General features: G+C 41.3%; 1 protein-coding gene across 1 annotated transcript in view; it reads left to right on the forward strand.

The window, feature by feature from the left end:
- The window catches only part of PIBF1 (progesterone immunomodulatory binding factor 1), a 209,059-nt gene that overhangs the window by 37,206 nt on the left and 156,853 nt on the right, over positions 1 to 15,000 (forward strand). The window contains exons 7-9 of the mRNA XM_006096365.3: positions 8,206 to 8,314; positions 8,569 to 8,750; positions 10,687 to 10,812. Coding sequence (XP_006096427.1) covers positions 8,206 to 8,314; positions 8,569 to 8,750; positions 10,687 to 10,812 — 417 coding nt within the window. The remainder of the gene's footprint in view (positions 1 to 8,205; positions 8,315 to 8,568; positions 8,751 to 10,686; positions 10,813 to 15,000) is intronic.

Raw genomic sequence — 15,000 nt, forward strand, 5'->3', positions numbered from 1 at the left:
TTTGCGCACAGGTGCAGTCCCTAGACCTGCGCCTGCAATTGAAGTGCGTCTGGTGTGGAAGGGTGGGTCCCAGCTGACCTCTAGGCCCTGGGCAGCACCTGGGCCCCAGGCCCCCGTGCACCCCCCTCTGCCTGAGTCACAGCGCCCGAGTCCCCACGCAGAGATGCGGTGAGCGTGGCTGGACGCCATGGGCTGAGGCTCAGCGTGGGCCTCTGGGTTGCCAGCAGTGTCACACGGAAGCCAGGCGGGCAGTGCACTCTCTCCTGGCTGGCCTTGCAGATCGGCTCCTGCGTGAACCCATGGGGAGCCAGACCGGCCCCTATGGTCCCAGTGGCTGTGGCCCGGCTCATCCAGAAGAGGCACGAGCCCTAGCGTCCCAGGGGAGAGTAGCAGGGCGAGTGAGAGTGAGCTCGGCGGACACCCCTGTATTCTTACCTCACCTCTGTTCCTGTCACCCCCAACCCCTGGTAGCTGACAAGAGGTCGCAGCACATTGCTGACGCCCGCCATGTTCCGTGCCACCCCCCTGGTGGTGAGCACACATCATAGCGAACAGTCAAACTCCTGGTCTCCCAGTTGAATGACCACCCGAAGGGACAATTTGCATATTAGGCTTTTATTATATAGGATACATTTCAATTTCCTCCATATCTTTTCATGGCTTAATAGCCTATTTCCTTTTACCATTGAATAATATTCCATTGTCTAGACATCAAACATTTTATTTATCCACTCACCTACTGAAGGACATCTTGGTTGCTTCCCAGTTGTGGCTGTTGTGAAGAAAACTGCTATAAATATCCATGAAACAGATTTTGCATGGATACAGTTTTCATCTCCTTTGGGTAAAAACCAAGGAACACAATCATGTGTTTAGTTTTGTAAGAAATTTCCAGACTGTCTGTCCCAAAGTTGCTATATCATTTTGCATTTCTATGAACAATGAATGAGAATTCCTGTTGCTCCACATCTTTGCCAGTATTTAGTGTTATCAGTGTTCTGGATTTTGACCATTCTAATAGGTTTTTAGGGGTTACTCATTGTTATTTTAATTTTCATTTCTCTGATGACATGATTTGGAACATCTTTTTATGTGCTTATTTGCCATCTGTATATCTTCTCTAGTGAGGTGTCTGTCAAGGTCATTGGCTCATTTTTTAATTGGGTTGTTTGTTTTCAGACTGTTGAGTTTTAAGAGTTCTTTGTATATTTTGAATTACAGTTCTTTATCAGATATGTCTTTGGCAAATATTTTCTTCCAGAGTGTGGCTTATCTTTTTATCTACTGACGTGTACCTTATTTTTCATTGCATTTTAAAAGTATGTTGTTTTGGCAGTTTGATGGGTTTAAATTGTATTTTTATATCAGTTGTTTTTATTTTGTTTAGAAGTTGCTGCTGTTTTTTTAAAATATAATGTCTTAGAACAGTGGTTCTCAACCTTCCTAATGCCGCGACCCCTTAATACAGTTCCTCATGTTGTGGTGACCCCCAACCATAAAATTGTTTTCGTTGCTACTTCATAACTGTAATTTTGCTACTGTTATAAATCGTAATGTAAATATTTGATATGCAGGATGTATTTTCATTGTTACAAATTGAACATAATTAAAGCATAGTGTTTAATCACAAAAACAATATGTAATTATATATATGTTTTCCGATGGTCTTAGGTCGCGACCCCTGTGAAAGGGTCGTTCGACCTCCAAAGGGGTCGCGACCCACCAGTTGAGAACCGCTGTCTTAGAAGATAGGAACTCAGTAAAATCCCATGTTTGAATTTTTACTTGATTACTTTTATTTTATGAAATCAATTTAAATATAGTTTTATTTGAAGTTTTTTTCAGTCAAAATGCACTCATTCTTTCAGAAAATAATATTTTCTGTGAATATATTTTCCAATGTATTGCTACTAACTATCTCTGGCCCATAATTTGCCTTTTACTGGAATATGCTTTTCTGTTGTTTGTCCATTAATGAATCACTACTTAGCTATATGTCCCTTAGGCAAATCTCTTATCATTCTAAGCCAAAGTTTTATCATCTCAGAGAAGATGCTAATACAAATATCTGCTATTTAAACTAAGAAGATCACCCTAACCGGTTTGGCTCAGTGGATAGAGCGTCAGCCTGTGGACTCAAGGGTCCCAGGTTTGATTCCCGTCAAGGGCATGTACCTTGGTTGCGGGTACATCCCCAGTAGGGAGTGTGCAGGAGGCAGCTGATCTGATATGTTTCTCTCTCGTTGATGTTTCCAACTCTCTATCCCTCTCCCTTCCTCTCTGTAAAAAATCAATAAAATATATATTTTAAACTAAGAAGATCAAATAAAGGAATATTTATGAAAGTATTTATATATATAAGGAGAGAGAGATATTTCTAATTGTTTATTATTGTATCTACCTGTAGGTAAAATAATTCTTGAAATACAGTAGTCACTCAATGAGTATTTTTTAAATGAATGAATGCTTTATAAATTGTATAGCACCATAAATAAATCTGCAAGGATTTTGGGATATAACATTGATTCTCCTTCTTCTACCATGACTAACATCAGTATGTATTATTATGTAGATATTGTTATGTCAAAATACAGTAATTATTGGAACATGAAATCTGTGAGTGTTATACTCAATCGGCTCTTGAATAAAGCTGGATTTCAAAAGAATAATTTCAAAATAAAATAGATTATGATGGTAAAATGATACTTTGAGTTGATGTTTTGATATCCTCTCTGCTATTATAAATCTACTAGAGGCCCAATGCACGAAATTTGCGCAAGGGGCTTGGCCCTCGCAGCTGTGGTGGCTTGCTTAGGCCCTCGCAGCCCCAGCTTGGTCCGAAGGTCGTTCGGCTGTCTGTTAAGCTTATTACGCTTTTATTATTATAGATAGCAATAATAGATAAAATATGGAAAGAGAATATTAAAAAGAATGATAATCAGAATAATCTAGTGGACATGAATGAAGGATAAGTGAACTGCGTTGATAATTATTGAAGGTTGATGATGCAAGGGGGGTCCATTAATGAATTTTCTTAGTTTAAATAGCAGATACTTGTATCAGCATCTTCTCTGAGATGATAAAACTTTGGCTTAGAATGATAAGAGATTTGCCTAAGGGACATATAGCTAAGTAGTGATTCATTAATGGACAAACATTATATCATAAATATATGACAAAAATATGATAAATATCTTCACGTGCTAAAAATGGAACAGAAAAACAAGCAAGAGGGCCTCAAACTGTGAACCGTTTGGTTCACTCAGTAGAAAGAATTAATTTTTTTAAATGTTTTGGGGTAAAAAATCACTTTTATGTTCTTTATAAATTCTCACAGATGTGCAAAAGGAAACAATATGTGAATGTTAATTGCATCATTACTGGAAAAAATTAAAATTCTTTTCAATAGTGGAATGGAAAATAAATTGTGATTTATTTCTAAAATGTAATTCTTTCTAGCAGTTGAAATCATTAAATAAGACCTTAATGTATCTATATGGGTAAATTAAATACAAAATAATAAATTTTGAAAAACAAAATGCATGTGCCTATCTTTTTTTTAAAAAAAGCAGTTTCCGCCCTAACCGGTTTTTCTTAGTGGATAGAGCGTCAGCCTGTGGACTGAAGGGTCCCAGGTTTGATTCCAGTCAAGGGCATGTACCTTGGTTGGGGGCACATCCCCAGTGGGGGGTATGCAGGAGGCAGCTGATCCATGTTTCTAACTCTCTATCCCTCTCCCTTCCTCTCTGTAAAAAATTAATTTTATATATATATATATATATATATATATATATATATATATATATATATGTTTTAAAGCAGTTTCCTACTTTCTGGCATAAAATAATGTTCTCAGGTTTATTTTGTAATTTCATTGCCTCAGCTCTTTCTCTAAGGAGTCCTGGTTCCTTTTATTAGGGATTACTATTCAAAAATTAAGATTTGGGTGCTGCTCATTGCTACATTGGTCATTGTTTCTAGGCCCTTTCACTAAGCAGAGGCGATGTAGAGGGAATAGGAAGGATGGGTTAATACACTATGGAAAGATCTTACTAATATTTCTAATTCCAATTCAATACCACAGTAGCTAGTTTGAAGGGGCTCTAACTGGTCAAATATTAAATATCAAAATGAATATTAGCAATATTCATTGAATAGAATAAGAATCCCTGAGTACATGCTAATAATAAAGAGGATCTTACAGTTGAGTGCTAAACAATAAATATATATGTGTATTAGAATTACCATTTTCTAGCTTCATAATACTACTATGAAGTATTGGAAGCTAAAACTATTGGGTAAAAGTATGTTAGGGAACAGAATATACAATTTCAAAGTATGTTCCCACAGATTACTTATTCATTGCAAAGGGCAAAAAGGTACCTTTATATTTAGGACTTTGGCAGATACCATCTTGGGCAAATGATCAAAGCTACTATCACCAATCAATGGATAGAGTAACATCATGTGCCTCTTTATGTGATCTACTGAAAACACAGTATCTATCACTTACATAGTATTCCTGCCCAAAGTGCTTAATGTGAATCTAATCAATGTTGTAAAAGGCAAAGATGGGCTAAGGAACTGATCAAGGTTAAAGGAAACTAAAGGCCTATGGCACCTAAATGGAATGCATGATAATATGTTGGATCCTGGACCAGGGAGAGATTGCCCTAGAGCAGTGGTTCTCAACCTGTGAGTCGCAACCCCTTTGGGAGTCGAACGACCCTTTCACAGGGGTCGCCTAAGACCATCAGAAAACATATATAATTATATATTGTTTTTGTGATTAATCACTATGCTTTAATTATGTTCAATTTGTAACAATGAAAATACATCCTGCATATCAGATATTTACATTACGATGCATAACAGTAGCAAAATTACAGTTATGAAGTAGCAACGAAAATAATTTTATGGTTGGGGGTCACCACAACATGAGGAACTGTATTAAAGGGTCGTGGCATTAGGAAGGTTGAGAACCACTGCCCTAGAGGATATTTTTTGGGACAAGTGACAGATTTGAAACTGGATTGTATATTTACATAATTATGTTAGCGCTAAATCTCCTGAATTTGATATGATATTCTGATTATATAAGAGAATATTGTTAGTCTTAGGTAATTCAAAGTGAATTATTTAGGGATAAAGGGACCTAGCGTCTGCATATAACTCTTAAATAGTTGAGGGGGATGCACATGTATGTGTTTGTATGTAGATGTATATACTTGTGTTTGTATCACATAGTATTCGTTTGTATGTATGTTTATTCATATATATGAACAACAGAAAGAATAAGTGTATACGTTTATTCATATATATGAACAACAAAGAGAGAATAAGTATGACAAATATTTAGTAAATAATACAAAGTAAATGACAAAATTTTACCAATTATTGAGTAAAAGTATGTAAAAAACATAGGGTGAGGGTTGTAGGGGGACTGGATAAAAGAAGGTGAAGAGATTAGCCAAAGAACATAATGCATAGCCCATGGACACAAACAACAGTGTGGTGAAGGGGAGCGGGGGTGGTCAAAGGGGGAGAAAATGGGGGACATCTGTAATAGTGTCAACAATAAAAAGAAGTAATCTATAAAGCAATTAAAGCTGTATTTTGTTTTATCATATCAGCGAATTAAGAAAAAAACAAAGAAATACTAAATTCATCATTGTATCTAGGAAATGATATAAGAACAGTGAGGAAAATATAGGTAACTTCAAGTTTACTCATAGTGTTCTATCTTTTAAAAAAAACAAAACTTTTATCTGCCCAGCGGGCGTGGCTCAATGGTTGAGCGTTGACCTATGAACCAGGAGGTTGAGGTTCGATTCCCAGTTGGGGCACATGCCCAGGTTTCAGGCTTGATCCCCAGTGTGGGGCTTGCAGGAGGCAGCCAATGATTCTCTCTCATCATTGATGATTCTATCTCTCTCTCTCCCTCTCCCTTCCTCTCTGAAATCAACAAAAAATTTTATTTAAAAAAAACTTTAATCCAAATATAGACAGATATTAACTGTTGTCAACTGTGGATAGCAAGTTCATGGGTGTTTTACTATATCATGATTTTATAATTGTGCATAAAAAAAAACCATAGCAAAGGAAGCATGCTTAATACCTTGTGACAGTAAAAACAGTTATGTATAAAATCACAAAATACTTAATATGTACCAAAATATAATAATGATAGCCATCTCTAGTTAGTGGGTTTATGGATGATTGTTATTTTTTAACTTGTGCTTTGCTCACTTTTCTCAATAAACATAATACTTTGTTAACTAGAAGAAAAAAATCTTTCTAAATGAGTTACTGAAAATCGAGTGAAAAATAAAACAATTCTTAATAGCCCTCTCCATGAAAACACCAGGTGGGTAGATGAAATAAAGTGTAAAGGAACTGTTTCTGACTGGAGAAGGTAAGTTAAGATTACAAAATTTATTTCTCTGCTCATTTTTAAAAAATATATTTTTATTGATTTCAGAGAGGAAGGGAGAGGGAAAGAGAGATAGAAACATCAATGATGAGAGAAAATTATTGATCAGCTACCTCCTGCACACCTCCTATTAGAGATCAAGCCTGCAACCTGGGCATGTGCCCTTGGTTGGAATCGAACCTGGGACCCTTTAGTCCACAGGCCAATGCTCTATCCACTGAGCTAAACTGGCTAGGGCTCTGCTCGTTTTTTTTAAACCCATTATAGGTGTGGTTCAATTTTTGCTCTTACTGTTGGTGGGAAAGAGGTGGTCTGAATATGAAAATTAAAACCTCTGGGTAATTATAAAGAACACTAGAGGTCCGGTGCACAAAAATTTGTGCACTCGGCGGGGGGGGGGGGGGGGCCCTCAGCCTGTGCCCTCTCGCAGTCTGGGGCCCTCCGGGATGTCCATCTACTGGCTTAGGCCCTGGGGGATCGGGCCTAAGCTGGCAGTCAGACATCCCTCTAGCAGTCCAGGAGCCCTTGGGGGATATCCACTTGCCAGCAGGGAGCAGCCACTCACCCAGGCTAGCCAGGCACCCCAGCAGGACCCCCCTCCCTGAAGGGGGTGTGGCCAGTCTGAAAACGGCCCTCAGCCCCTAACCCAGACTAGCCAGGCACCCCAGTGGGACCCCTCCCTGATCCAGGATACCCTTCAGGGCAAACCAGCCAGCCCCCACCCATGCACCAGACATATAATAAAAGGGTAATATGCAAATTGACCCTAACAGCAGAATGACTGGGAATGACTGGTCACTGTGACACACACTGACCACCAGGGGGCAAAAGCTCAATGCACGAGCTGTCCCCTGGTGGTCAGTGTGCTCCCACAGGGGGAGCTCTGCTCAGCCACAAACCAGGCTGACGGCTGCCAGCACAGCAGTGATGGCAGGAGCCTCTCCCTCCTCCTCAGCAGTCCTAAGGATGTCCGACTGCAGCTTAGACCTGTCCCCGCTGGCAAGTGGACATCCCCCAAGGGCTCCCGGGCTACCAGAGGGATGTCTGACTGCCAGCTTAGGCCCGATCCCCCGGGAAGCGGGCCTAAACCAGCAGGTCAACATCCCCGAGGGGTCCCAGACTGCGAGAGGGCACAGGCCAGGCTGAGGGACCCCCTCGAGTGCACAAATTTTTGTGCACCGGGCCTCTAGTCCTATCTAATAAAAAGGGAATATGCAAATTAACCATCACTCCATCACAAAAGTGGCGGCGCCCATAGCCACAAGATGGTGGTGCCCAGTCCCCTCAGCCCCACCACTGGAGTGTCTGGTCCTGTCAGCCCCATTGAGGGGAGCAGCGGCTGAGCAGCGTGGCTGGATCTACCCCCTCAGGTGGATCCAGCCTCACCACTCAGCCGCCACTGGAGTGTCCGGTCCTGTCAGCCCTGCTTGCCCCTTGCCGAGAGCAGACTCCAGGGCCCTGCTTGCCCCTGGCCACAGTGGTGAGCCAGAGAGCAGACAGAAGGACCCCCGCAGAGAGCAGACAGCAGGGCCCTGCTTGTCCCTGGCCGTGGCGGCGAGCCAGAGAGCAGACAGCAGGCAGGTCCGCAGAGAGCAAAGAACTATGGGGAGCAGGCCTAAGCTCCCAGTAGGACATTCTGTGAGGGCTCCCAGATTGGAGAGGGTGCAGATCTCGCTGAGGGACGCCCCCTGTGCACGAATTTCGTGCACCGGGCCTCTAGTATTCATTATAAAAAGTGATGTAAAATTTATATGTGTATTTGAATTTTTCAGTGAACGTGATGCACTTGAACAGGAAGTAATTGAAATAAGGAGAAAACATGAAATACTTGAAGCCTCTCATATAATTCAAGCTAAAGAAAGAACTGAATTATCGAAAGAGGTAAGCTTATAGAGTCATTTGTATTTATTGTACAGTGATGGGGGCATAGGGCAGAATTGTAGGAGGGACATTTTTCCTTTTTGATGTAGTTGCCAGAAAGAAGGGACTTTAGTAGCTGTGTTTGGATGAAAAATGGCAAGGCAAGAATTAGTCCTTTTTATGTGGTTAGTGAAAGCACAAATGAAAGAAAATAACAGTAAACCTTGAAAAGCAAGACATTGCTCTGAACACTGTCTGTCTCTACGTATGTGTAGGTAGCCACCTTGCAGCAAACTGTTACTTTACTGCAGAAGGATAAAGAATATCTCAACCGCCAAAACATGGAGCTCAGTGTTCGCTGTGCCCATGAAGAGGACCGCCTTGAAAGACTTCAAGCTCAACTCGAAGAAACCAAAAAAGCTAGAGAAGAGATGTATGAAAAATATGTAACATCCAGGCAAGATTTACATTACTTCACATATAAATAGATATAAAGTAACACCAGCTTCTTGGAGGGAACTCTTGCCTTAGGGAAGAATAGTGATCTTTTTTAAGGTCTACAGGATGATGTTAAGATAATAGTTCATTTTGTATCCTTATAAGATGTTCTCTATTCTGATTTTTTTTCTTAAGACATTTTGGCTTTTTCAACAACCAAATTTCTTTTATGTAGGGGTGTATACATATACTGTAGCCATTTTTATTTATTTTATTTTTTACACATAACCTTTCTGATTCCCTATGACTAAGATCTCTATATAAGTATTTTTGAAAGAAAGCACATAAGTATCTCTACCGAAGTATCTTTTTTTTAAAAAATATATTTTATTGATTTTTTACAGAGAGGAAGGGAGAGGGACAGAGAGTCAGAAACATTGATCAGCTGCCTCCTGCACACCCCCTACTGGGGATGTGCCCACAACCATGGTACATGCCCTTGACCGGAATCGAACCTGGGACCCTTCAGTCAGCAGGCCGATCCACTTTGCCAAACTGGTCAGGGCCCGAGGTATCTTTTTGAAGAAAATCTAACTAAGCTGACCTTTCCTAACTGAAACAAAAAGAGAATGAGAGACAGCACTGCATACTGTTTGAAGATACAGGCTATGGATTCAGACCCCCTCTATTTCAATTCTGTCCTCTCTCTTCAACTAGATGTACAAGCTATTAGAGTTCCCTTTGTACCAATAGCCCTTATAATCCTTGAGTTATTTGTTTTTAGCACATCAAAAACTAAAATAATTCTCCATTTTATCCTTTAAGACTTCACACATTCATACCTTTTCCCCTAGCCCAGTGGTTCTCAACCTTCTGGCCCTTTAAATACAGTTCCTCATGTTGTGACCCAACCATAAAATTATTTTCGTTGCTACTTCATAACTGTAATGTTGCTACTGTTATGAATCGTAATGTAAATATCTGATATGCAGGATGGTCTTAGGCGACCCTTGTGAAAGGGTCGTTCGACCCCCAAAGGGGTCACAACCCACAGGTTGAGAACTGCTGCCCTAGCCTGTGCTATTTTTCATATGTGTGCTCCTGCTAATCCCCTATGTAATGCTTTGTGACTTTGGGAAGAGATCACAGTGGCTATAGTTGTCCTTTGAAGGAAAAGTTTTCTAAAGAGTCAGAGTCATTTTGTTTATATGTTTTTTTAATACAGGGTGGGGCAAAAGTAGATTTACAGTTCTTATGGAAAACAATATAATAATAAATAATTCAACAATAAACTGTGCTTCACAAACTCACAACTGTAAACCTACTTTTGCCCCACACTGTATTATTTATTTGTCTGTCAGCCTGTACCATGCCAGTTTATATTTCTAAATGAAGGACATTCCATATGCGTCCATTTTCAAATCTCTAGCCATGCACATTAAAAACTATTAGTAAAATACTCTTTAAGATTAATTAATTATTCAAAATGAGTTAACTAACATTTTATGTAGTAACTAATCCTTAAAGACAGAATGTTTAAAAGGAAATCTTAGATGGAACTAGTTGAAACAATATTTTTAGGAATTACAAAACTTTATATGTGACAGCTATGTTTTTCAAGCAACATTATATTTAGACCATATTTGACTTATTAAAATCTTACATAAAGGGTAAATACCTGTTCATATATATATATATATAAAATTGATTTCAGAGAGGAAGGATGAGTGAGAGAGGAAACATCAATGATGAGAGAGAATCATTGATTGACTGCCTCCTGCACGCCCCCTACTGGGGATCGAGGCCCCAACCCAAGCATGTGCCCTTGACCGGAATCAAACCTGGGACCCTTCAGTCTCCAGGCCGGCACTCTATCCACTGAGCCAAACCAGCTAGGGCAATACCTGTTTCTTTTACAAAAGTAAATTCATGGGTATTCCTTTGATTTCTTGCAGAGACCATTATAAAGCCGAATATGAAAATAAACTACATGATGAACTAGAACAAATTAAATTGAAAACGAATCAAGAAATTGATCAACTTCGAAATGCCTCTAAAGAAATGTATGAACGGGAAAACAGGTAAAAAAAAAAAAAGTAGGAAATTTCTGTGACATTTTTTTCTCTTTATTTGAAACATAGATTTATTGAAATTAAGCTTTTATTTCTATGACATAATGTCTTCTTAAATGCATTAATAAAATATAAGTATAAATATAATGGAACATTAAAGTTCTAAGATCTTTGATAACTAGTTTAGAACATGATTTATCAGACCTTAGGCCTCCTTACTCTGGTATTCCCTTTATCCCTTATTACCCTGGTAACTTTTCTTTTTGCCCTTCCCTCAGTTCAGATTGAGGACAGGAAAGGAAGGAAATTAGAGCATACTAACAGATGCTAGTAGTTCTTCTTATAACCATGCCTAAAATCTTCAGGAACTATTAAAAAACTAGAATAATAATATGAAATATTGCATATGCCTCATTTAACTACTAGTCCTGAAAGACATCATCCCAATATATAAAAACCCAGGATCCGTAACGTCCAAAATACTGAAGGCTCAACCGACCAGAAGTCAGTCCTGCAGTCAGTGCTGGGTTGCCATGGCGACCCAGCACTGACTGAGAGGGCTGTGGATCAGGCCCGGAGAGAGGCCTGGAGAGAGAAGCAGGGTCTGATCCGTAGCCTCCATGGCAGCTGTTGATAAGCCCTTGTCTCTCTCTCTCCGAGCCTGGCCAGCAGCTGCGCCACTCTTTCTCTCCGGACCTCCGTGGGGGCTGCTGATCAGCTCCACCTCTCTGATCAGGCCCAGAGATAGGCCCGGAGACTGACTGGCATAGAAACCGACCAATCAGAACCAAATCTGTGTGAAGTGTGAGGAGCCAGTGGCTGCCTAGGAGGTGGAGTTTTTGGTGCTGACTGGCATAGAAACCGACCAATCAGAACCTAATCTGGGTGAACTGCGAAGGCAGAACCTAAGGTGGGGGCTGAGGAGGGGTTTTAAGGGCAACAAGCTGTTTGAGGTAAGGTGTAAGAAAGCGGTTCAATTTTTTAATGACCGATTTGGCAGTATAGTGCATATGGCTGGCTGTCAGTCCAGATATAGGGATTATGTATTTTTGTCTGCCAAGAGCATCTCCTCCTGCTGAAAAAGGCATCCCCCAACCCCACCCCCATTTAAGTAATCCTATCTGATATAATCTATCTATACTACTAAAAGGGTAATATGCTAATTAGACCAGGTCAACCGGCCATCTTCTGGATGTCCGACTTCCTTCTGGACAAAGCCATGGTGGTGGGGGCCGAGGCAGAGACAGTTAGGGGCGATCAGGCCGGCAGGAGAGGGCAGTTGGGGGCAAGATCAGGCCAGCAGGGGAGGACAGTTGGGGGAGAGATCAGGGCAGTTAGGGGTGATCAGGCAGGCAGTCAGAGGCAGTTAGGGGCAATCAGGCAGGCAGGCAGAGAGGTTAGGGGCAGGCAGGCAGGCAGATAGAGAGGTTAGGGGGCAGATAGAGAGGTTAGGGGCGATCAGGCAGGCAGGCATAGGGGTTAGGGCAATCAGGCAGGCAGAGGCAGTTAGGCAGAGGGGTTAGGGGGAGCCAGGCGGTTAGGGGGAACCAGGCCTGCGACCAGGTCGGCAGGGGAGGGCGACCAGGTCGGCAGGGGAGGGCGGAGAGGGCAGTTAGGAGAGATCAGGCCTGCAGGAGAGGGCAGTTAGGGACGATTGGGCCCACAGGGGAGGGCAGTTGGGGGTGATCAGGCTGGCAGGGAAGCAGTTAGGCATCAATCAGGCCAGCAGGGGAGCGGTTAGGGGCAATCAGGCTGGCAGGCAGAAGTGGTTACGTGCAATCAGCAGGCAGTCAGGCGAGTGGTTAGGAGCCAGCAGTCCCGGATAGTGAGGGGGGTCCCCAATTGGAAAGGGTGCAGGCTGGGCTGAGGGAACCCCCCCACACTCCCCATGTACAAATTTTGTGCACCAGGCCACTAATATAAAATAATCTTGAAGAAGGATTTTTATTCATCAGTTACTTTCAGATCAGTATATAGTAGCTTCCTTAGTGATTGGCAGTATTAGGAGAAAATAAATGCTTCTTATTTCAATGACAGTTGTTGTTACATACCATCATTATAGTTCATATGGCTTTTGAAAGTTTATATTATAGTGGGAAAATTATTTTGAAATTGACTTGTTATACTAGTTTATCAGCACAATGTGAGTGTATGATATTTTGATCTTTGCCAACAAGCAAGACTTTGAATCAGACTAAGGTTGATGTTAGGAAAGTTTACATTCAAGCTCTCAGAGCAACACATTTATTTACTTAGCAATATTTATTGAGACCGACCATATGCCAGGTATCTAGCAAGCTTGCTTGCTTGCTTTTTAAAATTATTTTTATTATTATTTACTTTTTATCATTTAAAGTATTACAAATAGTAGTATATATGTTATATATGTCTCCTTTTCCCCCCTTTGACCTCCCCCCAGCCTCCCCTACCCCCCGGCATATGCCTCACTCCCCCCCCCCCCAGTGTCTGTGTCAATTGGTTTTGCTTAATATGCATGCATACAAGTCCTTCAGTTGATCTCTTACCCCCACCCCCGCAACCCTCCCCTGCCTTCCCGTTGTAGTTTGACAATCTGTTCAATGCTTCTTTGTCTCTGTATCTGTTTTTGTTCACCAGTTTATGATGTTCTTTGTATTCTACAAATGAGTGAGATCATGTGATATTTATCTTTCTCTGACTGGAATATTTTGCTTAACATAATGCCCTCCAGTTCCTTTCTTATATTTATACTAGAAGCCTGGTGCACAAAATTCATGCATGGGGTGGTGTCCCTCAGCCCGGCCTGCATCCTTTCCAATCTGGGACCCCTTGCTCCTTACCACCCGCCTGCTTGCTGCTCCTTAGCACTGCCACGGAAGTGAGAGAAGCTCCTGCCACCACCACTGCATTCGCCAGCCATGAGCCCAGCTTCTGGCTGAGCGGCGTTCCCCTTGTGGGAGCGGACTGACCACCAGAGGGCAGCTCCTGCGTTGAGCATCTGCCCTCTGGTGGTCAGTGCACATCATAGTGACCAGTAGTTCTGGTTGTTCTGCCATAACGGTTGCTTAGGCTTTTATTATATAGATAGGCTTTTATTGACCGAGTTACTAACTTTAAAATTTATGGAATTATTTCGATGATAACATGCATAATTATTTCCAAACAATCCACATAAACTTTGATATGTAATCATTTTGAGAATTTTCTTAGTTTTTGTTTTTTTTTTAATTTTTTTCTTTATTGATAAAGGTATTACATATGTGTCCTTATCCCCCCATTGCCCCCCACCCCCCACTCATGCCCTCACCCCCCAGGTGTCTGTGCCCATTGGTTAGGCTTATATGCATGCATACAAGTCCTTTGGTTGATCTCTCCCCCTTACCCCTACCCTTCCCTGCCTTCCCTCTGAGGTTTGACGGTCTGATCGATGCTTCTCTGTCTCTGGATCTGTTTTTGTTCATCAGTTTATGTTGTTCATTATATTCCATAAATGAGTGAGATCATGTGATATTTATCTTTCTCTGACTGGCTTATTTCACTTAGCACAGCAGTTCTCAACCTTTGGGTCGCGACCCCTTTGGCGGTCGAACGACCCTTTCATAGGGATCGCCTAAGACCATCCTGCATATCAGATAAATACCTGCATATCAGATAAATATCGATTCATAACAGTAGCAACATTACAGTTATGAAGTAGCAACGAAAATAATTTTATGGTTGGGTCACAACATGAGGAACTGTATTTAAAGGGCCAGAAGGTTAGCATAATGAACCACTGGCTTAGCATAATGCTCTCCAGTTCCATCCATGCTGTTGCAATGGTAAGAATTCCTTCTTTTTTAGTTTTGTTGGTTTTAAAAAATCCTTTAAAATGCATCCCATGGTGATACAAGTTTAGAAAAATTAGCCCCTGTTCTCTAAGATAATTGGTAGAGGTAGTTGTGAAATAGCTGACAGAACCATTTCTGGAAGCTGGGAGGTTTCCCTTTCCCCACTGTTTTGACTCCATATCTACATCTAAATGGACACCACGCAGTCAGGAGGTTGCTGGGACTGGGGCTGCTGTCCTGGAAACCCTAGTCAGCCACAGGAACCAGTGACCCATGGATTTCATAAAAACTACTATAGACAGTTGCCACCAGGTGGGGCTAAACTATAACCTGGTCCAAATGGCTTTGAATTGCACAGGGACTCCTAGCCAGCTAGTTGTATAAGCTC

This window comes from Myotis lucifugus, unplaced genomic scaffold (genome assembly GCF_000147115.1).
Source record: "Myotis lucifugus unplaced genomic scaffold, Myoluc2.0 scaffold_177, whole genome shotgun sequence".
Lineage (NCBI taxonomy): Eukaryota > Metazoa > Chordata > Mammalia > Chiroptera > Vespertilionidae > Myotis > Myotis lucifugus.